The sequence below is a fragment of the Canis lupus genome, chromosome 6 (genome assembly GCF_011100685.1).
Source record: "Canis lupus familiaris isolate Mischka breed German Shepherd chromosome 6, alternate assembly UU_Cfam_GSD_1.0, whole genome shotgun sequence".
In the NCBI taxonomy this organism is placed as follows: Eukaryota; Metazoa; Chordata; class Mammalia; order Carnivora; family Canidae; genus Canis; species Canis lupus.
Window position 1 is genome coordinate 30,090,800 of NC_049227.1, and position 24,867 is coordinate 30,115,666.

The 24,867-nt window shown below is 44.1% G+C and overlaps 1 protein-coding gene across 2 annotated transcripts in view; it reads right to left on the minus strand.

Annotated features, from left to right (window-relative positions):
• Positions 1-24,867, minus strand: part of SHISA9 (shisa family member 9) — a 287,615-nt gene that overhangs the window by 10,311 nt on the left and 252,437 nt on the right. Inside the window, exons 3-4 of one of the 2 annotated variants that reach the window (XM_038540318.1) lie at positions 17,914-18,069; positions 11,002-11,049 (exon numbers count right to left, since the gene is read on the minus strand). In XM_038540318.1, the coding sequence (XP_038396246.1) occupies positions 11,002-11,049; positions 17,914-18,069 (204 nt within the window). The remainder of the gene's footprint in view (positions 1-11,001; positions 11,050-17,913; positions 18,070-24,867) is intronic. The other variant, XM_038540319.1, reaches the window with a different exon arrangement.

Below are 24,867 nucleotides of genomic sequence, written 5' to 3' on the forward strand. Positions count from 1 at the left end.
TCTTGGGTCTTGGGTGATGAATTTAACCGGGTAAGCAATGCCCCAGCCAACCTAAGCTTTTATCATTCCTCATTTGTCCCTGTCTTTGGTCCAAGAATATGTTGAAATCAAGTAATACATATTCCTACTGCACTTAAGAATAAAACCCAAATTATTTGCAGTGGCCCCAAGGTCTACGTGACCTGATCTCTGGCTGTTTTCTAGCTTCATCTCTTCCACTTGTTGTGAACCCGTCACAGAGTGTATTAGTTTCCCAGGGTTGCCATAACAAATTACCACAAACTGGGTGGCTTAAAACAACAGAAATTTATTCTTTCACAGATTCCAGAAGTCTGAAATCAAAGTGTCATCAGGGCCATGCTCCCTCTGCAGGCTCTAGGGGAAGACCCTTCCTTGCCTCTTCTAGCTTCTGGTGGTTGCAGCAATCCTTGGCATTCCTTGCCTTTTGCCTCATTCCAATCTCAGCCTCTTACTCCATCTGGCCATCCTCTTTGTGTGGGTCTATCTGTTCAAATTTCCTTCTTCTGATAAGGATACTGGTCATTGCATTAGGACCCACTTTAATCCAGAATGAGCTCACCTTATTACATCTGCAAAGACCCTATTTCCCAGCAGGATCACATTTTGAGGTTCTGAGTGGGTAGAGATTTGGAGGGATACTCTCCAAACCAGTATACACAGGATTCCTTTCTGCTCCTGAACACACCAACCTTTTCACCACGTCAGAGCCATTGAATCACATCCTTGCGGTTTTCTCTGCCAAAATGCTCTTCTTTTTGGTTGCACATCTGGATTCTTCTTATAATTTGGTTCTCTGATCAAAGGTCACTTCCTCAGAAAATCCCTCTTGATGAGTCAGTCAAAAGAGAGCCCTCCCCACCCCCAACTGCTCTCATCACTTCTCCCTATTTTACTATATTTTTAGCTTGTATAATTTCATGAAATTATCTTTTTAGTTACTTGGATATTATCGGCCTCCTTTGACTAGAATATAAATTCTGATTAGGGTATAGGCCATATCAGCTCTGCTCACTACTGTATCCCCAATACCTAGCCCAGTGCCTGGCACACAGTAGGGGTACAATAATGCATTTGGTGAAGGCAGGAAAGCACTGGAAATATTTCAGATTCTGAAGAATTCTCTAAAATATTAGAAACAGGCAGAATGTTTCATATTTTGGCCATCTGGTCTGTGAATTTTACGTGTCAACCAGACTGGGTCTACTGGGTGTCCAGATTAAATATTATTTCTGGGTGTGCCTAGGAAGGTTTGCATTTGAATTGGTATGCTTAGTAGATTGCTCTCTCCCATATAGGTGGAAATTATCTAATTTGTTGATGGACTAAAATACCACAAAAATCAGAAGAAGGGAGGCTCCATGCCCTTCCTGTCTGCTGCCCTATCTCCTGGGTGGGACATTGGCCCTCTACTCCTCAACTGGGATTTACCCCATTGGTTCTGCTGGTTCTCAAGTTTTCGACTTGGACTGAGATCACACCACTGGGTTTCTAGCTCTCAGACAATAGAAATAGATCATGCAACTTCTCAGCCTCCATAATCATATGAACGAATTCCCCATAATAAATGTCCTTTCATATATGTACATATCCTGTTATTCATATATACAAATATTTGTCATATTCATATATATACATATATATATGAAAGGTGGTTTATTATGGGGAATTGCTTCAATCACACCATATATATATATATATATATATATATATATATATATATCCTATTATTCATATGTGAATATATATATATAAATAATAGGATAAGAGTGTGTGTGTATACACAGTTCAATTTTTCTGGGGAACATTAATACATACTAATATAGAAGTCTGAGTGATCTGTGCCCTGTGTTTTATAGGAATCACAGGACTAAAGCATGGGTTAAATTCCTTTATTTCTGGGGCAGGAGAACCTGGTTGGTGCCCAGCTCCATGTCTCTGGTTATAGCCTTGCAGGGGCATGACTGTTCTGTAGCAGTGAGCTCAGGGAGGCAGGATGCAGTTAGGTGAAGGAAGCAGGGACTGGTTAGAGACTACATGCATATAGTAGAACTGTGGTCTCCCTCTCAGATCCCCAGTGGTAAACTGAGTAAAAGCTCATATTAGTTATTAAGCACATAGTCTGTTCTTGATACTTGACTAGGGAATTTGTTAACCTTCTTTTTAAAAAAAATATTTTATTTATGAGAGATAGTGAGAGAGAGAGAGAGAGAGAGAGAGAGAGAGAGAGAGAGAGAGTGGTGGGGAGGGTCTGAGGGAGAGGGAGAAAGAAAATCACAAGCAGCCTCCCCATTGAGCAGGGAGCCTCATGTAGGGCTTGATATCAGGACCCTGAGATCATGACCTGACCTGAAACCAAGAGTTGGATGCCTAACTGACTGAGCCACCCAGGCACCCCTGTTAATCCTTTTAAGACTCTCAATATCCTACCAAGGTAGGTGCCATTCTCAGCCTCATTTTATAAGTGGGGAAACTGAGACTACAGAACTTTGGCAACTTGTTCAAGTGATGGTGCTGGGATTTGAACCCAGGATACCCAGCTCAATTCTGGGTGTCCTGAAATTTATGAACTTGTGGCTACAACCCTCACCATTTCTATAACCACTAGCCTGGCTTATAGAACCATCTTGTTTCCTTCAAAAGGTTTTATCTGCAGGAAAATATCCCCCCAAACTACAGAAAATAGAGAGCAGAGTGAGAATTATACAGAGACATCACTTTTCTTGTTTCCTCCTCTCATTAGGGATTGTTTCTCCCTCCAACATTAGGGATTGGGGTGCACATGGCAAGTATCAGATTCTCAAGAGGAAACATCAGGATCTCTCAACCAGAAGCTTAACAAAGCCTCAAATTCCCTCCTAAAGCAAACTAGGTTAATCTTTTTCTTTCTTAAGGTGAGGAGGAGGGAGCTGGGGGTGACCTGAGATGTTCCCTGTCAGGTTGTGACTCTTCCAGTGTTACGGTTGGCTAATGCATTACCAGGAGCACAGATCTTGGCATCTCTGAAGGGCAATGATGTTAGCTGGAGTGCTGGCCAGTCACTGACCGAAAGGAGGCCACCCGTCCTGGAGTTGAGCTGGATAAAGAGCCATTCACTTCTCATATAACTGAGTGAAGACTTCAGGTCAGGTTCTTGACACATACTAGTTCATATAGTTGGCCCCACAAAGCAGATGTGCTTGCCTGGGCTCATCACAATGATTTCCTCCCTGACAATGTAGTGGGATAGTGTGAAATATTAACTAATATTTATTTTCCTTGTGCTTCTGCTATCCCATCTCCACCACCCAGAGAACAGCAGTCACTTTCAGCAACGACAAAGAACCAAAGTGTTGGGTTTGAATCCTACACTGGCTCTCAGCAGCCATAGCAGAGCCTCAAGTCTCAAAAGGCAAGACTTCAGCAGTAGATTCCAGGAATTAGAAGGATTAATGAGAGAAAGAAAGGAAGATTAGTGAGGTTAGAACTTGAAGGCTGCCATGTATCAGGTTCATACAATATATAATGATGTCTGAAAGAACACCCACCTGATTATTGTGACCATAAATTCTTCTTCACAATATGGCGGTAAGAGCCTAAGCTCTGAAAGATGGATCTGAGTTCAGATCCCAGCTCTTCCACTTATAGGCTGGAGACCTTGAGCAAGTTACCTGAACTCTCAGAGTTCTACCAATAAAATTGAAAATCAAAAGACAATGGTTGGGTGGCAGGGGGTTGAGGGTACTGAAGAGAATCACGTACAGTACCAATGTCCTTGCCTCATAGTTGGTATTCAACAGATGGTAGCTGCTATTGCTGTCATTGTTAGAAAGCAAAAGAAAATTGCATGAGGATAGACTGACTTTGCAGGGTGCTGTGCAGAAGTAAAGGAGACAAGGTAGATAAAAGCACAAACCATTATGCATGGTGTATGGTAGTGTTCCTTAAGTGTGGACTCTCACCTGGGAAGATGTAGCACATGGCCACTTGGGTCCCAAGCCTTTCTCTGCCTTTTTCTCTTGGGCATGTGGCCACTCTGCTCCAAACTAGATTTCCTCAGCCCTCTTGGGGGCTACATTTGGCCATGTCGCTCATCTTTTGCCAATGGTATGTGAGCAAAAATGATACATCCAATTTTCATTTCACCTGACTTACTTAAAAGTAAATCGCTTTCCCTGGATGTCCCCTCTTCTCCCTTTCCATTGGCTTGACAACAACTAACCACAACAATGCAGATGAGGACAATCCTGTAGACGGTGGTAGAGAAATAGTGTTTGAGGAGCCTGGGTCCCCAAGTGACACTTTAGAGTAGAGCTATCCCACCAACATGTACCACTCCCCTGGGTACTGTAACAGAAAGATATACTTGTTTCTTTCAAGCTGCTGTATTTGTGGGGCCTTTGGTTCAGTAGGACAATATTTGCTTTTTTACTTATACAGAAATATGTCTGGGTCTGCACTTTTTTCCCCCTCTTTCACAAACTAAGTTAAAGAGTGAAACAGGGGACAGTTCATGTTTAAAAAAAATACCCAGGTATTTCTCTCTTCTTTTAAAATACATTCTATAAAGCTGTGCAGGCTCCTGAAACTGTCTTAGCAGGCAGAAACAAGAAAGGCAAGAAAAAAGCCTAGCTTCTTAGACAGGAGAGAGCCAGGGAGGAGTTGGGAAGATTTGCCTTTATGGTGAATTAGCCCTGTTTCACCTGGTTCTGGGCCTTGCTGAAGAGACATCAGTAGGAAAAGTCACATTTGAACCAGGTCTTAACGAAGCTCGGGGCTCCCAGCTCTCTCTGCTGGGCTTCACATCTTCCTTCTGAAGTCCTTTATCTCGAAGAAAGAAAACTGTCAAGGGGAGTCCAGAAGCCAGGATCTTCTTTGTCTTAACCCTGAGGGCTCCCACTATCTTTGCTGGAGAGGATTCTGAAATAGTGCCTGGCTTGGGCTTTCCACTAAAGCTGTCCAGGCTGCACCACGAGCTCCTTGGTTATGAGTCCAGGGAACCCTCTGCAAATGTCTTGCTGACAGGCCTCTAAACCTGCAGGTCCTTTGTCTCTTCCCTTAGGCAGTGCTGCTATGCAGTCACCTCTTTCTGAGAGGCTGTGGAACAAATATAGACAAGACTTGTGCTCCAGCCATGGCTGACCACAGTGCCCCCTATATAGAAGAGCTCTGGATGGAAGTGGTGCATTCATTCACTGCCCTGCCACGCATCCTGCATTGCTGCTCCATAGATGGAGATCATTCTTTTCAGAAATTCCTTGTATAGTTTGTCTTCCAATCAACTTCTCCTCTGGTGAAATTTTATAAAACTGGTGTTTGTTCTTTTTTTAAATGTAGCAAATAAAGGTTGACTCTCCTTAATCCCATGTTCTTCCTTCCAATTTGTCATAGCAAAGCATATAACAAAGCAGATTATTATCTCAAAGCAAATAATTGTTAAGATTTCGGATCCTATGTTAGGTTCATACACAAATGACCTCAATTCTTCACCCTTCCCTGTATCCATGCTTTTTGTATGCAACTTTGAAACTCACCCCAAAAGAGGTAGATCTTTTTTCCCCACCAGTGTATTCTGAGTTCATCCATGTGACTAATGAATGTGAACAGACATGACATTACAGAAGCATGAAAAAGTGCTTGCTGGTTTGAGGTTCCTCTTTTGTACCTATGCCATCATCATGGGATGTCTGGGCTACCCTCTCCAAGGATGAAAGACACCTGGAGCAGAGTCAAGTCACCTGAGTCATTCTAGCTAGAACCAGCCTTGATCAGCCAACATTCAGCAAGCTCCCAGAGACAAGAGTCAACTCAAGTGAGACTAGGAGAACCTCTGACATCAGCACAAGTCACTGGCACATAGACACCTGGTCTCAGTAAATGCTGCTAAATAAAGTTAAATCACAAGTTTGGGGCCACTTGTTACACAGCATTTTTGTGGCAAGACTACCAATACAAACACCAGTCATTTACTCACCCTACTTCCAGGAAGAGCCCCATATTTTCAGATGGGGAATCTACCTGTCTCCTACTCTTAATCCACGTGGTTTGGCTGACACATGCCTCCACTCTTTCCCCAGCTATTCTCCAGGGACTACAACCAACCCATTCCATTGCCCTCTCCACAACAATTTGTTCAGAGGAGGGTGCATGACAAGGCAAGCCAATCAGAGCAAAGCAAAGAGCCAAAGAAATCAATGATCCCCAACCTTCCATTCTATAGGAGAGACAACTCAAGCTGTGGTCTCAAGGACTGCAAATTGCTAACAAGGAGCACTGGATCTAGAACACAGGTCTCCTGATTTCCATCTGGTTGATTTTTCTACTTCCCAGTGCCTCTTCAGAAAAGACTACAGGATTCCCTTCAAATGTTATGCCCAACTTCATTCAATCATTTATTGATAAAATGCACATTGAGTGTCTACTATGCATGGTAGGCACCATGCAACGTGCTGGGAAAGTGTGAAATGCAGAAGATTAAAAAAAAAAAAAAAAAAGACCTAACTGGCTTCACATCACAGGGAGTGCTGGTGCATATTTTTCAAACTAGCAAAATATGTACTGAGTCTTACAGAATGGCATTTTCTGCCAAGCAGAGAATCTCCTCCATGCCCTATGGGTTTGCAAAGAAGTTCATCAAAACTCCAGTGCTTACTGTGTGCTTTTCAAAAGAGGCCAAACTCAGGAGCTGGTGGGATTTGATTTTTATTTAAAAAAAAAAAATCCCCTCCCTATTCTCCACCTGCTCTGCGCCCTCTTGCTCACCAGCAAACCAATAACCCAAATCAGAACATTGAAAAAGCCTGAATTTCATGCAGTAATGTTTTAAGGTTGCCTTTAGGTGGGTCCTTATTCAAGATGTGTGCACTCCAACAAGACTTCCACCCAAACTAGACATTTTCTCCTGCTTTGTGCCTTCTGTACCATCTCTCAGATGAACACTTATTACTATGGGACATCAATTTTCTTTTTTTTTTAAATTTTTTTTTACTTTTATTTATTTATGATAGTCACAGAGAGAGAGAGAGAGGCAGAGACACAGGCAGAGGGAGAAGCAGTCTCCATGCACCGGGAGCCCGACGTGGGATTCAATCCCGGGTCTCCAGGATCGCACCCTGGGCCAAAGGCAGGCGCTAAACCGCTGTGCCACCCAGGGATCCCACGGGACATCAATTTTCTTAGAAAAAAGAAAGAGCTAGAATTTACTGAGTACCTACTATGTACTAGACACTCTTACTCATTTCCCTGACATTGTCTCATTTAAGCCATCTTAAATATAGGTGACAAGGCAAAATCATCTCTTCTGTGTGACAATGGGAATTAAGGCCCAGAGATACTGGGTAATTTGGCTGCCAAATTTTTCTGCCACAGCTGATAAGTGTCAGGGCAGGACACTGAATCCAAGATTGTCACCTCCAATGTTCCTAGTTTCCAGCTATGGATCCAGCTCAAACCCTCAAATAAGAAAACAGTTTTATTTCAGCAAACAGCAAAAATACTCGTGTTTGGAAGAATCCTGGCATGTGAAATTGGTGTTCTAGGATAAATTGTGTCTAGAGATTGGGTCTTGGAAAAGGTAAGTCCAAACTTTAGTGTATAAAGAATTATCCAGAAAGTGCAGTTAAAAAACAAAAAATTAGAAGATGTCGAGGCCCCATGTCCAGTGGTCCCAGTTTCTTTGCCCTATGTGAGCCCAGGATTTTCATTTGTAACAAGCATGTCCAGTAACTCTCAGTCCAGTCTTTAAGCCATTCTTTGAAGACTGGGCCTTGGCCCCAGGTCTGATATAATTTTCCTGTGTGACTTTGGGCAATCTCATTTATCTCAGGGGACTTGGTTCCCTCATCCATAAGAGCAGAAGGCTTGAGGAGAGCATATTTTCTTCACTGTCATCATTAAAGCATTTTACTTCTATTGTCTCCTAAAGTTACTTCCCCAAACACTATGGAATGTGGATTTTCAGGGCCGCTGCTCTGGAAATACCAGAAATGGGTGTCGGGAGCCTATGAGTGGCTTGTGCAAGAGCACGTGGTCTGCTTCTGATCCAAGCCAGAGTGATTATACCACAGTCCTATGCTGGTGGCTTCCCCCACATTCAGTGCCCTAGGGTAGCACTGGACTAAGCAAGCAACAGTCAGATTCAAAGATTCATTTTGCAAAATTACCAGATCCCAAAAGACATGGCTTCATACCGATTGGAGAGGCAACCAAGGTAATGGTGTCTTCCTTGGGGAGGGGGGTGTTTCAACAATTTTGTGGGGAGTTCCTAGGACCAGGCAGGAGTGGAGCAAAGCAGTGACCACTAGGGGGCAGCATGCATGGGAAACCTCAGAGAAACCTGAATAGAGCAAATGGGTGTGATGTTCACCATTTCTCACCCTGGCACATATGGTACACCTCCCAAGGGAGGTATAGTCAATGCGGATGGAAAAGGGAACTTGCATCTTCGGGGACCTTGGCTTTTCTCCTTGGCAGCTACTCCCTCTTTTGCCAACCTTCCCAGGTGGCATCCGCCCCTCTGTCTCCTCCTCCACCCCTGCCCTATGCTCCCAGAGTGGGTTCCTAGCAACATTTGTGCCCCTGAATGTTAAGATGTTAACTGGTTTTCCTGAAGAGAAACGAGATCAGACATCAAAAGTGTTTGGGAAATGATGCGTTAGAGTCTGACGGGTTGTGTTGGCACGAAATTTTCCAGAGCCTTTCATTTGCTCACCTGGTAACAGTCATAATGATACCAGTAATAGTCTTCATGTGGCTATGACTTTCCATATGCCAGGCACTGTGACATGTGTTGTACATGTTATCTTCACAGCCAACCTAGGTGGTAGGGGACTATTATCCCCATCTTGTAGATCAGAAAACAGGGACTCAGAGGGGCTGTGCTGACTTGCCGAGGATCACAAGGATGCTGAACGAGGAGACCATGGTTGGAACCCAGGTGTGTCTGAGGCTAAGTGCATCACAGCCTGCATGTGTCTCCCTTTTGAGGAGGCGTCAGGATGTGGGAGGCAGGCGCTGTCCAAACTCCCCAGCCTTGTTATTATGCTTCATGCAGACTCTGGGGCTGGAGGTTGAGTAGAGAACACTGGAGAAAGATCAGTGACCCCAGAGGAACCTGGGCCTGGCCATTCCTGAGATCCCTACTCTCGTCCCCAGACAAGGCAGGATAAATAAAGATTCATTTAACAGGACAGGTGAAATTAGCCCGGTTTGGGTAGAAAAACAGCTTCCAAGCCCTTGCTTTTGACCGGTCCCGAAATATTTTCTAAATGCATCAGACAACAACAAGCTGATATAAGGACAGGGGTGCTGACTGCCTCCAAATGCTGTCACGGGAATCATAATGGCTTTGTTTTTCACAGAGGAGACAAAAAAAAGTTTATGCCTCAAATTAGTAGGTCTGTCATGTTCCAAATTGTTTGCATTTCTAAAAATGGATGTTGACATGTGAACAGTTATTATCTAATGCAAGACCCAAAAATCTGCCTCTCTCAAGGCAACTGGGTAGTCAAGGGATCCTCAGCAGACACGAGGATCTACAGCTCTTTCTCTGGATACGGGAGTAGATCCCCTACCCCCCATGCTCCTCTCAGAGCTGAGGTTGTTTCTGAGCCTCTGAGACCTGGTCAGACTCCCCTCTTCAGAAACCTCAGCCTCCAGAATGATCCCTAGAGATCTAATTAGATGGTATCACTTCCCAGCAGGATTTCTCTAGTGCAGTGGTCTTCCAAGTGTGGTCCCCAAACCAGAAGCACTGCCATGGAACTTGTCAGCAATGCAATTCCTCAGGCCCCACCAAACACCTAGGGAATCAGAAGCTCTGGGATGGGGCCCAGGAATATGGGTTTTAACAAACCTCCGGGGGTGCTGATGCTGCCCAAGTGGCTGAAATGTGAGAACCACTGAAGGAACCACTGTACCCTCCTGCCTGCTCAGAGGCACTCACTCACCACCTCCCATAGCCTTCTTACTTGTCCTTCTCTCCATCCTCCACCCACCACAGCTCAGGTCACTGCCCATGTAGGTGACCGCAGAGCCTCCCAGTGGGTGGCCCCATCTCCAGGCCACTCGCCCCCAATCCTGTCTCCACCTTGGAAACCAACTTTTGAGAATCCTCCCCACCACCAAATCCAACAGAGCAAATGGGGTGAAGGCAGAAGAGAACCAAGTTTCCCACCTGTTCTGGAAAGAGCTGCTCCCATCACCACACCCCACTGGGAAATAACCTAGGCCTTGAGTCAGATGGGTGTGTGTCTAAACTGCAACCCCAGCACTTAGCAGTTGTAGACGTTGGCGAAATACCCCTGCTCAGATACCCGCTGAGTCCTCATCTCTGAAGGGGAGGAATGTGGATGTGGTCTACACAGCTGGGGCATCGGAGAAGTTACTGACACCATGATACCAAAGGCCAGCACTCTGTCTGCACATGGTAGGGAGTGAAGTCCAGTTCACCCAGCTGGTGAACTCCTAGACTCCATCTGACCTGACTCCTTGGCTTTCAGTGTTCACCATATGGCCTCCGGAAAGCCAAAAATAGCAAAAAGGCTAATCACTCCCCAGACCCTGAGCCAATAACCTGATTCTGTTTCCCTCTCCCTCAGAAGTTGTGTTTTCTCCCCTGCATTCATTCACCTTGTATTTTGCTGTTTTGCTTGTGCTGCTGAGAAAAACCAACATTTCCCGGATGTCTTACCTGGGAAGGTGTCTGAAAGTGACATTTTCCTTCAGGCAGTGAATATTGAGACATGAGGGGTAGCACGTTCTTCAACAATAGCCCCGAGCACAGATACACCACCACACATGCACGCACGCACACACACACACACACACACACACACACACAAACATCTACACGCTGGAACTTCGACGGACTTGCAGGGCCACCCAACGGAGACATACGTGTGATACTGGGTCACACACAGACACCAGGACTCTTTGTGTCTTCACTGGTCAGTGTCAAATCTGACAACACCCCGGACGAAAGAGCTAGAAAAAGCCGTACAGTACCTTTTGGTGACTTAAGTGTCGCCACTGCCCAGTCACCATCAGAACTTCCTAAAAAAATAACAATCGAGAGATGCTGATCTGCTGGCCGGCTTCCCATGTCCGCGGTGCCCTCACCCCCAGGTGCCGCCGCTGGCAGCCCCAGCTGCAGCCTCCATGAGGCTGGCAGGCCTCAGGGGCCCCGGGGGACAGGCGAGAGGCCAAACGTTCAAATGTGATCCTGCGCACGCCTCCTTCTGCAAAGCCATGCAGCGGTATCAGGATAACACCCCACAGGGGGTCAGAAGAAGTCCCCTGAAAAAGGCCTAGATGTTTTCAGTTGCATTAGGGAGACAGATTTCTTAGGCAGTGAATCTGGCTCTGAATTTCAACCCTCTAAGAAAGAAAGGAACATTTGAGTTGCATGAGGTCACTCTGGCTAATGACAACACTGTTGATCAGAGATGCATTTTGATCCTGTTTTAGTGCAATTCCTCTCCTAAAAAGTGTGTGTGTGTGTGTGTGTGTGTGTGTGTGTTTGGGGGGGCAGGCATTATTAACTCCAAATCCAAGGTTGGGGTCAGCTCTGAGGACTGCAACTTTACATGCTGGGTGGCAGGTCCCTGAGGGGTAGAGAGGCTGCCTTCACACATGGTCTGTGTTTGAAAAATACAGTTGAATGAATGAATGAATTGAAGTTTCTCCAGGGAGTTACTTTTCCTAAGGGAAAGAAATGCCCCTAAATGTTAAAGGGATCAAGCTTGTTATTTGAGAATCCTGTAATGCTTGGAATTTTGTTTATAAATCAGTTTCTCCAAGTTGAATTTCATTCCAGGTGTGCTGAATGAGCCCGAGGGGGATCGCACATTATTAGCAGATCCCTCCGGTGGTCCCTTTCACAAAGTCAAAGATGGTAAGAAGGGCAATGTCTACACCCTAACCCTGCCTTTGATATGCCTTCTCCGTAAGGGTTTTACTCAAAGCAGGGCAAATCTACCCACATGTCCACGCAGCAGCCTCTGCCCACTGGCTGGAGGCCTGGCCAATCAGTGTGCGCCACTAGCTCCCCTTTCCCTTCTTAGGACTCTACCTGGACAGCCCAAGTCCTCAGCCTTTTATGCAATTTCCAGAGACAGATGAGGCCGCCAGCTGAGAGGAGTCACAGGGAACATTCTGTGTGATGTGAATGATTACAGAGCACAGATCCGGCCTCATTTAAACATTTCCGGTTGGCCTCCCAGGCATGCCAGAGGATGCTCAAATTGCCACATTCCCCCTGCGGATATGAACTCCAACACCCTCATCACTCACCACAGAGTGGAAATGACGGGACAGGAGAGTGACAAAGTTAAAATTAAGTGAGACCCGCCCGGGATGGACTGGATGTTTCTTCTCCTTCTGAGCCAGGGTCACTGACATCTGGAAATAGTGATGTGGCCCCAAATCTTCCTGTGCGGGTGGACACAAGCCTGATCGAGTCGCTGAGTCACTGATCCCAAAGAGGCCATCTTACCCCCAAGTCAAATTCATCCCGTGAAGCCAGGAACCATGCCCTCGCCACCCCTGTCCCCACTACCTAAGACGGGGTTTAGCTCTGGCAAGGGGTAACAAGTCTTTCATAAATCCACTGAAAATAAAGACACTTAATCAGATGGCACACAGGCTTCCAAATATATATTTAAGTTCCCACTACATGTTTTGTGCCACTAGTGGGCATTAGATAAATATTTGTTGGACAAAAAAATTAAACACTTAGTAAAAGGGGATGGATCCAAGGCACTGAGAGGAAAGGGACATGAAGGAACTTTCTGGGTGATGAAATACTTCTTATCCTTACTGGGATGTCAGTTGTCCTAGAGTATGTATATTTCAACAATCACACTATTATAAAATTAGGATCTACATATTTCACTAAATGTAAGCTATACCTTATCTACAGTATGCCTTAAGTCTATTGCACCTCAATTATACTCAGCACCCTGGGAAAATTTTCAACGTTGAACAAAGAAAATACAATCAATATGTTAGTAAGTCTTCCCTCCAAAAAAGGGGGAAATGGTACTCCCAAAAGTTTTTTTGTTTTTTGTTTTTGTTTTTGTTTGTTTGTTTTTTTTTTTTTTTTGGTCTGATTATAACCTTCTGATGCTAGAAATTGTTCTCTGGAAGATAGAATCTTTTCATGGAAAGAACACAGGATTCTGAATCAGGCAATCCTGAACATGACTCTTGGCTTTGCCATTTACGAAAAAATATGACCCTGGGAAAATTGCTTAACTACACTGAGCCTTAGTGTCACCATCTGCAAGAATGGGATCAAGCCCTCCATCAGCGGTATAGTGTTTTGGGAGTTCGGTGATGTTAACCTTCCTCCTGCCATAGCTTTAAAAAAAAATTAAACTAGTAGAAGTCAATCCATAGTTAAGGCCCTAATACATCACTTAGGGTTTTCACACAGGATTCCTACAGCAAGATGGAAGAGAGAATTCCTGCCTTGTTGAAGTGTGTTGTTGCTGTGGTTTTAAACAGTGCTATTGGAAAATGTAACATGGTTCTGGCAAAATCATCCCTTGTCTGTCAAACAGTAACAGAAAAAATTACTTTATTAAAATTTTAATGCAAAAATGAAGGTACCACAGCATTTTATCAATAATGCTGGTATGCCCTCTTTCTCTCATTGAGTAGCCAGGGCTGCACCAAAGAATCTAAAGGGCATGTGGTCAGGAGTTTAACTCTTAGATGCCTAGAGAAAAAATTGGACATGAAGCCAGTAGGAGACAAATGCCAACATGTGAGTGACTTTCTGTTTGCAAGGTCCATCAGAAATTACATGAAAGTGTGGTCTTTTTCCAACTCTGGAAGCAGGAGCCACCCCTCTCTGAGCCATCAGGTAAGCCTTTAGAATACCTTCCCAAACACCTTTGTCTTGTGAACATTGACCTATGAGGAACCATAAAATGGTTCTCACATCATAACTACCCATCACACGGGTGGCTCAAGCCAGGGAACTCGTGTGCTTAATTAAGTTTTCAGGTTACATTTCGACTCAATCTATCACAAGACACACTTCCTGTCTTCAATCTTAGTGGAAGAAGATATGTCTAAAATGTTTAAATCCTTAGGAAGGAAGGAGACTTAGGAAGAAGAGTCAGTCGGATGAAACTGAATCTTTTTGTGATAGACTGTAGTAGCCATATGTCCGGGCATGGATTTTCATTGTTCAGGCTATAGATGGGCCAGTGTAGAGGTCTGGCTGACTGCAGGTCCTTAGGACAGCTCAGAAAAGTCATTTGCTCTTTATTTCCTTGCTTGTTTGTTTTATCAGATCCTCAGTGTGAGTTAGCTTCCTTGTATGTCTTTCCCATCAAACTGGCATAAACCCTCCCTCCCTCAAAATGACAGCTGAACAATTGCATGCTAACCAAGGTACCAGTCTACGTTGGAGATTCAAGGGAAAATATGCCCGACAACTCTGGTCTGGAGACTTTATTATGTGGCAGTATTTCCTGAGGGTTGACTGTGTGTCGGGCTAAGCACATTCTGTGCACTATATCATTTAATATTCCCAACAAACCATTAGCTGTGTATTTTTATTATCTAGAATGTTACTTGCTAAAGTCTGAATGAGGTCTTAAACTCGGAAGCCATGCTATGTTCCACCATCTTGCTGGTCATTTCTCCCAGCTCCCGTCTTGTTGTGGTGCCCATCACACTCTATTATTCTCTGATTTTATAAACATATGTTGGGAGCACTCATTAAGTTCCCCCCACATGGTACTAGGTTCTGGGGATGCACTGATGAATGGGACAGACTTGGTTCATGCCTCAATGGGACATATAATCAAGGGACATCAGATTAAATGTCTAAAGAATGAATGGATGAATGAATGAATGAATGAATGAATTGAACAAATGATAATTCAACCTCATCTCACCTCCTTGTATGGAGTCTGATGAGATTTAGCTTCTGGCATTTCCCTAGTGTGTGCTAATCTTTTACTGATAACTGGGCAGTGAACCTCTTAGGAACAGAAACCTTCTGCAGTCACATGCTGTATTCCTGAACTGTAGAGAGAAAAGAGCTCTCTTTAAACATGAATGAGTATGATTTCAATAAGCAACTAAAATATATAAAACAAAACGAAACAAAACGAACCAAGTCACCATCTTTTTCTTCCCGGGTTGGCAGTGAATGGACAGGACATATTTAATGGTCCACAGGTATTCTAATAACTAGAATGAGTGGAATTGTTTCATTTTCTATTTTAAAATTTCCTCACTTTTCATTCCTCATTTTTCACTTGAAGAGGTTGAGGTCAGAGAGTTTCAGTGACTGGCTCAAACTACCCAATGTTCTGGATATTAAAGCCGCCAAGAGAAATTTATTTTCCAGGGATATTTTTGAACCTGGCAGTTAACCCTAAAGGCTGTCCAAGGCTCTCCTTATTTACTAGAAATTTTTGGAAAGTGAGTCTGGTTATCAGAGGCTGCAGAGCTTTCAAGAGCAAACAATTTTTTAAACAACTTCTCTCCTGGGTGGTAATGATTTCATTAATGAAATGCATTTCATCATCCACATACACATCATGGTGTGAATTATGCCTTAATAAAGAACCTTTCAAAGAACATTTATTATGGGATTTGCCTTTCATTTGTGCAGGCAGATGCTGGACACCTGGATGAGCCATTGGGTCAGCCAGTCCCTAGTAGGTTCCTCACTGGGCCTCCATTCACTAGAGAGTCACAGGACCATCAGTGACTCATATAAGGTCTGAACTCCCACAACAGTCCTAGGAGAAGGACAGAGAAAAAAGAGGAGCACATCAACCATATCCAGGATTGAGGAGGGTACTCTAAATAAAATTCTTCATAGTATTCTAGAAGATTAGGGGTGCTTCCTTATGACTAAGCTGTTCTTTGATTCATGCCAAAGACAAGCTCATTCATTCATTCAGCAAACATTTCAGAAGTTCTCCCTTTGTGGAAGAAAGTGTTACTGAAGGAGGGTAAGATACATTTTCATACCGCAAATTTAATTCTCAATGCCCTGCAGACATTTGCTATGCACAGGATCCCTGTATAAATCCTGGAGAAAATCAAGGAGCATTGTGGGAATATCCACCCATTATTTACCCAAATAGCTACTGGGTTTTGAGGGAGGACAAGACACTGCACCTAAGCTGAAGAAATGAGTTGTTTAAGGTAATGTAACGAGTTCAAAAGGAAAAAAGTGTCTGGGCTGATTTTTTTTAATGCCAAAAGAAGAATCAAATAGAACCAGCAGATGCCATTTATCACCCAAATGCAAGACTCAGAAAGGGGAGGGGGGTGGTGGGCCACCAAATAGTGTATGAAGGCTTTGCAGCTACATCAGCACAGATGCCCCGACTTTTTCTCTCCTAGGCAACAGCTCTCAGCTCTTCCTACTAATATTTGAGTCTGTTTGAACACGCTTAGGATGCATATGCTGTGCAAACACGCAATATGGAATAGAGGGAATCTGTGTCATGGGGTGTATATGAGGGCTGAGTTGGGTGTAGAATTTCAACATGAAACGTGGGAACTGGTATATAAGTCCTGCAGGGCTTGGGATTTAGAAAAGCCTGTGTCAATCTGCACAGCCTGTGCCCTTGGTATTAGAAATTTGGTTTGCCTGTCTTTGAGTGACTCCATCTAGAAGTCCTAGGAGAGGGGGAAAAATGAGTTCCCAAAGATACTTGTGGTCCAAATACTTATTGAGTTCCTAGTATGCGCCTGGCCCTCTGCCGAACACCAAGGTACTTGTTGTGTGCCTTTGCTATTGGGAGACCAGGGTCACCACAGGCATCACAGACCCGTGATAGTGTCTGGGCTTTGGTTTCTCGTGTCAATTTTTAATGGCGTTAGGATATTTAACACTGGAATCCATCACTAAGTGTCTCCCATCTCATCTCTGATGAGGGAAGAAACGAAGACAAGCAGATGATAATACAAGCAAGCATGTGGCCTGTGAGTCTTCCATCTGCCTGAAGTTTGACTTTGCTGCTTCCACCCTATAGAACTCTTGCATGAACTATTTGTTCGGGAGCCTGGATCATTATCAGGGTTTTTGTCACACTCTCTTATGTGTGAGCTGGGGAAAGGGACTGACACAGGAGCAGGACTGAGGGAGGCTAGTGGCAGGAGGATAGGCTCTGGAGTGATAAAGACCCACAGATTCCTCAAGTCTCAATCTCCTAATCTGAAAACCAGGATAATAATTGGGCCTTCTGCTTTGGATCATGTGAGAAAATGAGGCGGGATGTATAAAAGGTCTGATGCAATATCTGGCACTTTGATAAGAACTTAGCACCAGCTCCAGGATGCATGTCCCATCTTGAAAAGCAGAAGCTGCCTGAAAGAGGAGCATTCACTTACCGACTTCTCAGAGATGGGGTGACTTATGGGGGTGATGGGTGTTACCCATTACCGGGCAAGGCATTCGGAGACCAGGTGTCCTGAATTCTGTGTCCAGATTCCCTGAGGATTCATGAGGGTAGATGGTGGACGATGAAGGGGCTGGGCTGTCAACGGGACCAAATGAGTCTCCAGGCCCTCCTCCCCGGGAAATGGCCCCCACATGTGTCCCTCGCCCACCCTCCCAGCCCCATATGACAAGGCAGGACTTGATCCAGGCAGAGAGGAAGCAGCTGAGTGGCTCTGCTTCACAGTAACCTGGGCCCCAGGTAGAGAGACCAAAAATATGTGTGAGAGAGACAGAGACAGAGGGATATAGAGAGATAGAGAAAGAGAGAGAAGAGAGACAAATGGAGAAAGAGACAGAGACAGACACAGACTTTATGAAAGAAGAAGAAAAAGAGAAGTAGGAAGAAAAAAAGAGAGGACTAGAAGAAACAGTCAGAGGGAATGAGAAAAAAAGTACAGAAAAGTAGAAGAGAAAAGAAACAGAAGAGCACTCACCGACTGCCTTCAAGGAGGCATACTTGTTAAGCTCTTTGCCCGGTGGCTGCTGCTCATAGGGGTTGGAGATCTGGCCCAGGCTGGGGTACGAATGCGGATGGCCCATCTGCTGGAGCAAGGGGGAGGTGGGCACCGCGTTGTTCATCTGGGTCGTGTCTGCATGTGAGGAGACAGAGGGACATGATCACAGATGGAGCAGGACCTTCTACCCACACCCACCACTGCCTGGTCCCAAACTCATGTCAGAACAACCAACTCCATGACCCTCACTGGAAAGCAGCTGAGGACAGATGGGTAAACAGCAAATTTATATATAAAGATGATTAACTTCAGTAATAGTCAAGGAAATGCAAGTCAGAGCAACAGTGAGAAGCCAGTGCTTTGCCAGGAGACCAGCAAACAGTACAAGCATGGAAGGACCCCCACACTAGCAAAGATGTGGAAACTGGCCAGTCTCATAAACTCACCTGGGGGCACAATCTGCCATGTTTGCAGAAACAAACAGTTTGTTTGTCTTGAAATGTAATGTGAATGTATACCTTGACCAAATAATACAACTTCTAGGGATGAAGCCTACAGAAACAGCATCAGAATATATGGAGAATATATGGATAGGGGCGCCTAGGTGTCTCAGTCAGTTGAGCATCTGCCCTCGGCTCAGGTCATGATCCGCAGGTCCTGGGATCAAGCCCCACATTGGGCTTCCTGCTCAGTGGGGAGCCTGCTTCTCCCTCTCCCTCTGCTACTCCCCCTGCTTTGCTTGCTCTCTTGCTCTCTGTCAAATAAATAAATTAAGCTTTTTTTAAAGATACAGAATATATGAATATTTGTTCAGAGGCGTTCTTTGCACCGTTGTCTATAAAGTGGCTAAAGGGCACAGGCACAGAAACAACCTGAACTTCTATAAATACAGAATTCGTAAATAAATTACTGTGCATCTACATTAAATACACAATATGTACATGCATATGCTGGGATATCATGCGGCTGTTAGAAAAAAATGTGTTTAAAAGTGAGTTAACTCTATACATGTCAACCTGGATAGTTCCTTTTGGTTTATATTGTTAAGGGTTTCCCCAACACCCTGAGAGCAGTGGGATGGATGGAGTGAGGGGAAGAAAGAGAGGAGAAGCAGAGCCCAGATGGGGTGATTATGGCTCAGGTTCAGGCAGGAACTACAGGTTCTCCCCACTTCATGAGGCACATGTACAGATCCAGATAAACATGGTGGTGGGTGCTGGTGCTGCCTTGAAAGATCCCCTTCACTTGGCATGTGTGCCTATTTCCTGGCTGTTGTGTCAGCTGCACACAGCCCATGGCTGCCCCTAGCACCCAGGAAGTTATTCTTGGCAACTACCACCTTGGGTTTAGTGTGCTTCATGCACCTCACTCAACACCTGAGGTTGCTGGCAACCAGGGCCTGGCTGACTCCAAGGCATGCAGACCAGCCCCATGCCTCAAGGTGGGGATAGCTTTGGAGCAGTGGATGCTCCAGAACTCCCAGGGATTGAAACAAGCCACCTTCTCTAGTAAAGGGCCAGACGGCAAATTGTTCAGTCTTTATGGGCCACATTGTCTTGTTACAAATGCTCAACTCCGCCCTTGTAGCAAGAAGGCACAGACATGAGGTCAATGAAGGGGGTGTGGCTGTGTACCAATAAAACTTTATTTATAAAAACAGGTGGTTGCTAGATTTGGTCCAAGGGCCATAATTTGACTACCCCTGGTCCAGACTTTATCTGACACTGAGACCCTATCCTTGAGTGGCTCCTTTATCTTTCCTATTTTGTTTCCCTCACAACCCAAGAGGGGTGTGTGCATGTGTCTGTGCATGTGTCTGTGTCTGTGCGTCTCTGTGTGTGTCTGTATGTGTGTGAGTGCTGGAGAGCATTCCCTCGGAGTCTCATACACCTGAATCCCTCTCTCAAGTGCTGCTTCTAGACAATTCAAACCATGATAGATATGGACTATGTTTGGCTTTAGAAACCAAATGAACCCAAATGGAAAGAGACAGGGACACTACAGCTGAGAGATGAGCAGAGCATGTTTATCACTGCACAGGCAACTGCATCATGGGAATGTCACCAAACATATGCCACATAACCCAGCCTCTGGCCTGCACGTGAGGAAGTGGGTGTATCCTTCTGCCGAGATAGCTTTTTTGGCTGAGATTCAGCAGGGCTGGGAAGGCCCAAGATTAAGGAAATCATGGATGAGGTGCTGCATAAGGTACAGCTTTTGCTGAAGCGTGGACCTCAAGATCCTCTGATATCTTCTCTCCAGAGCAACCTGCTGGAGAAGTTTGTCTCCTCCCGGGCATGTCAGGCTAGACATGTTTTGTGCCCAAATGCTGGTCCAGGGGGAGCACTTACTACAAGTCCTCATTGTGTCCTGGCTTTGTGAAATTTTTTTTCTCACAACGTCTTTTTTTTTACTGGACAGGTTCTGCTAGTTGCGTGTACTCAGAGCTACCCTGCACAGAATACACTGTGCCCTGAGCATCTGAGTCATGTGATGAACCGCCCATCACGGTGACTGTCTCAGTCTGGGTTTTCCCAAAAGTCACTGAGGTAAGGACTCAAGGAGGAGCAAATCTGGGAGGCAGGCTCAGGGAATACTATAGAAAAGGAGTAGCAGAGTGAGACAGGGAAGAGAAAGCAGACTAACTGTAGTGAACTGGAGTCTTATCCCATTTTGGAATTCTGGTAAATGGTGTTGAATGCCTGTCTCAGAATTTTGTCTTCCGTGGGCAAGTGAGCCCCTTACTATTCCTACACCAATTCCCAACAGTCATTGGGTGAGGGCTGCTTCTGGAAGATAGCAATGCCTTAGCACTCGCAACCCACCATGTTCAGGGGCGGAATGTGCTCTGGCAGCCACAAAAATTCTTATTCAGATATGTAAGAGCCGGCAGTTGGAAATCAGGCCAGGAAACCACACCTCTGGCCACAGAAGTGCGTATGTGATCCAAATTGGACAAATCATGATGCCTCCTTCTTCTCGTAGTGACTGGGCTGGAGGCAGGCATGGGACCTACGCTGGACCTATTAGAATTCTTCCCTGAGTTTTTCTACTGGGAATCTTTGGACTCAAGGAGCCAGAAGGTCATGGATTCAAGTGAGTTTGAACCTGCCATGTGGAGAATATTGTGAAGGAGTAAGGACAATAGGAGGAAAGCAGAGAAGATAAGATAGGGAAATCCCTTTCTAATAAGCTAGCATGCTTTGGGGTTACTATCTTCGGCAATGTAGAGTTTGGACTAGTGTAGTTGTGTGGATTCCCTCTGGGAAGTGAGACTTCCAGATCGAGGGGAGGCTGCCCATGTGGCTATAATGAAGGGCCTGGGGATTGTGTCAAGATGGAAAAGGAATCACACCTGGGTATTCTACAGAGATTTAATAGAAATTTCAAACAGCGAATGGCCTCAGTAGTACACAGGGAATGCCCAAAGACATTCATAAATTAATTTACTAATATCTTCGTGGCAGGTCATGTTTTTTCACCCCTGGAAGTAGATCCCAAACATCAGCTCAAATTTTGTTCCCAGGCCTGCCAGGGGAAATGCTAAACTCTGTAGAGATAGAAATAAAACTAAAGGAAATAAAACTCTGTAGAGATGTTCCTCATCACTTGGGACAGGCTTTTATATTATTCAACAGAATAGTTAATATGCTATCATAAAGTATTTGCTTCTGGATGATTTCTCCCAAGTCCTGAGCTTCTTCAAGGACAGTGAGTGGTTAACCTAATGTAAGTGGGCATGACCAAGATGGCCCACCAAAGGAGTCCCTCACAAAAGAAGAGATGGGGCTGCCCCAGAGCCATATTCCTGCTATCACATGCAGAGCCACAGAAAGCAAATTCCGGCCATTTCAGACAGACATTTGGTGCTTGCTTCCAGACACTGAATATTCACAAATATTGAAATCCAGTCTCAGGGCAGCAATCAAGAATTATTAAACAGACATTTGTGACTGGGTTTTTTAAATGTTATTTTCATTTTACTGAACAAGAAGATAGAGCAAACCTGGCAACCCAGAGTTTCTGTGAGTTTTGTACAAATATATCCAGCTAAGGAGGAGAAACCAAAGTGTAGATGGGAAGTCAGCCCAGCTTGGAATCCAAGCAAAATAGAACAATAGGGTGAGGGAAGAGCAAAGACTGGATCAGATTCATCCTTGCCAGTAAAGGTGAGAAGAAAAATAAAAGAGGTAGAGCGTATGTAGGTATATATGTATATGCATATGTATTTTTATGTATATATGTACACATATGTATATATTATCTATTTATCTATCTCTATCATTTAATTTATATAGTCATGGCCATAGAAGGAATCCAGTCAGACCAATGATGACTTGCTCTCAGCAGGGTAGTTTCTTTTGTAGACACACTTCGGGCCCAGAGATATTTTACCTACCTCACCTCTGTAGAAAGATACTTCCTACCCAATGCCACAAAAAAAAAAAAAAACCTTCCCTGCCTCGTTATAATTTCGCAACTCATTCTGACTCTTAGAAATAACAAACAAGGACTTGCTGTTCTGGGATGCTGTTTTCCATCAAGAACCTCAGTCAACAAACAAAAAGTTGATGATGTCCCTGTGCTCTCCTTCCTAAGACGGAAGAGGGGTCTTAAGTATTTAACAGTCATTTTCAAAGAAGGGTAAGACATAGCTACTCTAATTGGAAGCATCTGGCTGACCTACCCCCAGGTAACCGCTGCATAAGTATCATTATATGTGGTATATCTTAGTCACTAAACAGAAATAAAATAAATGCAATTCAGATAGGGTCAGCTAAGGTAAAAATGCTCAGTTGCAAACACTGGGAGGATGCTGTGGGCTTCTCAGTGTAGAAGAGACAAATAACAACTATCAGAAACTGGACTAATTTGGCTCATCTTGGGAGAAAAGTAACAATAGCCAGTCTTTCAAGGCACATAACAGGAAGAACAGCTCAGAAAGGCACAAGATGGTCAAAGGTGTTGTTTCGTGGAACGTACATAATGTGCCAGGCACTTGGCGAGGAATTTCTCATGTAATATATCTCCTTTAATTCCTATATCAACCCTATAATGTAGAGATCTACAGACAATACATCTTTTAAAATAAGGTGTTCATTGTAGAACAAGTTTAGATTTATAAAAATACTGCAAAGGGATCCCTGGGTGGCGCAGTGGTTTGGCGCCTGCCTTTGGCCCAGGGCGCGATCCTGGAGACCCAGGATCGAATCCCACATCGGGCTCCCGGTGCATGGAGCCTGCTTCTCCCTCTGCCTATGTCTCTGCCTCTCTCTCTCTCTCTCTCTCTCTCTCTCTGTGACTATCATTAAAAAAAAAAATACTGCAAAGATGGCACCAGGGTGGTACCTGGATGGCTCAGTTGGTTAAGTGTCAGACTCTTGGTTTCAGTTCAGGTCATGATCTCAAGATTGTGAGATTGAGCTCCATGCTCAGCGTGAAGTCTGATTGAGATTCTCTCTGGCTCTGTCCTTCCCCATCACTCGGTCTCTGTCTCTGTCTCTGTCTCCATCTCTCTCTCTCAAATAAATAAATAAATTAAAAAAAAAAGATGGCACCAAGAATTCCCATATATACCCCAGATCCTGTTACTAACATCTTGTGTTGTATGGTACATTTAAATAATGAGCCACTTTGATAAACTACTATTAACAGAAGTCTACACTTTATTCAGATTTCCTCAGTTTTTATGTAGTGTCCTTCCCCTGTTCCAGAATCTCATCCAATTACCACATTAAATGTAGTCATCATGTTTCCTTAGGTATCTCCTGGCTGTTAGTTTCTTAGACTTTCCATGTTTTTGATGATTTTGACAGTGGTAAGGACTTCCAGCTAGGTATTGCATAGAATAGGCCTTGAATGGAATCTGTCGGATGTTTTTCTCATGTCTAGAGTGAGGTTGTGGGTTTGGGGGAGGAGAACTGTAAAGTGACATTCTCATCATCACCCATCAAGGATACATACTATGATGCCTTATCATTGTTGATGTTAACCTTCATCACCTGCCTGAGGTAGTGTCTGTCAAGTTTCTCCACTGTAAAATTATGCTATTTTTTTTCTCTTTCCATACCATACTCTTTAAGTCACTCCGTACAACCCACACTTAAAGAGCGAGGAGTTATGTTCTACCTCTTTGAGTACAGAGTGTCTATTAAATTATTCAGAATTCTTTATAGGAGGCTTGTCTCTTTCTCGTCGCTTAATTATTAAACCATTTATTTATATCAGTGTGGACACACAGACATGAATTTTATTACATTGAGTTATAAACTAATACTATTTTATTCTGTTTTTTGCTCAAATTGTTTTAGGTTGGCCATTGGAAACTTTCAGTTGGCTCCTATTGCCCCTTTTTTAGAGCTTCCTTGCTAAAAAAGCAATACAAGATGTTCCAGGTTCATCTTGTATATTCCCTGTCCAGTGCTAGAATCAGCCATCTCTCCAAAGAGGTTTGGCTCATTTTATTGTAGAATGATGTTAGTAACTAAGATCTGAGTGCTGGGTGTGCTCATTGCTTCTGGTCTCTCTCTCTGCCGACAGAGTAAGGAAATCTGTGTGTGTGTGTGTGTGTGTGTGTGTGTGTGTGTGTGTGTGTCTGTGTGTGTACTAACTCACATGTACATGGGTCTACAAATATTTATATATGTAACCATCTTTATCTACCATAAGCTAAACATGAGTTCATCTTGCTATCTCTAACTCTAATCCATCATCATATGGGTCATTCTAGACTCCTCCTCTTGCTTATTTGTAAGCTCTCACTCCAACAATGAGAAATGTGGCTCTCAGAATTCAACAACTCAGTTGTTCAGTCTAGTATAGAGATCTAGCAATATTAGAATTATTAACCCACATCCCCATGGGAAACAACTTTTTATCAATTAGAGCACAGTCTTACGAACAATGGATCTTTCAAATTATTAATATGTTTTT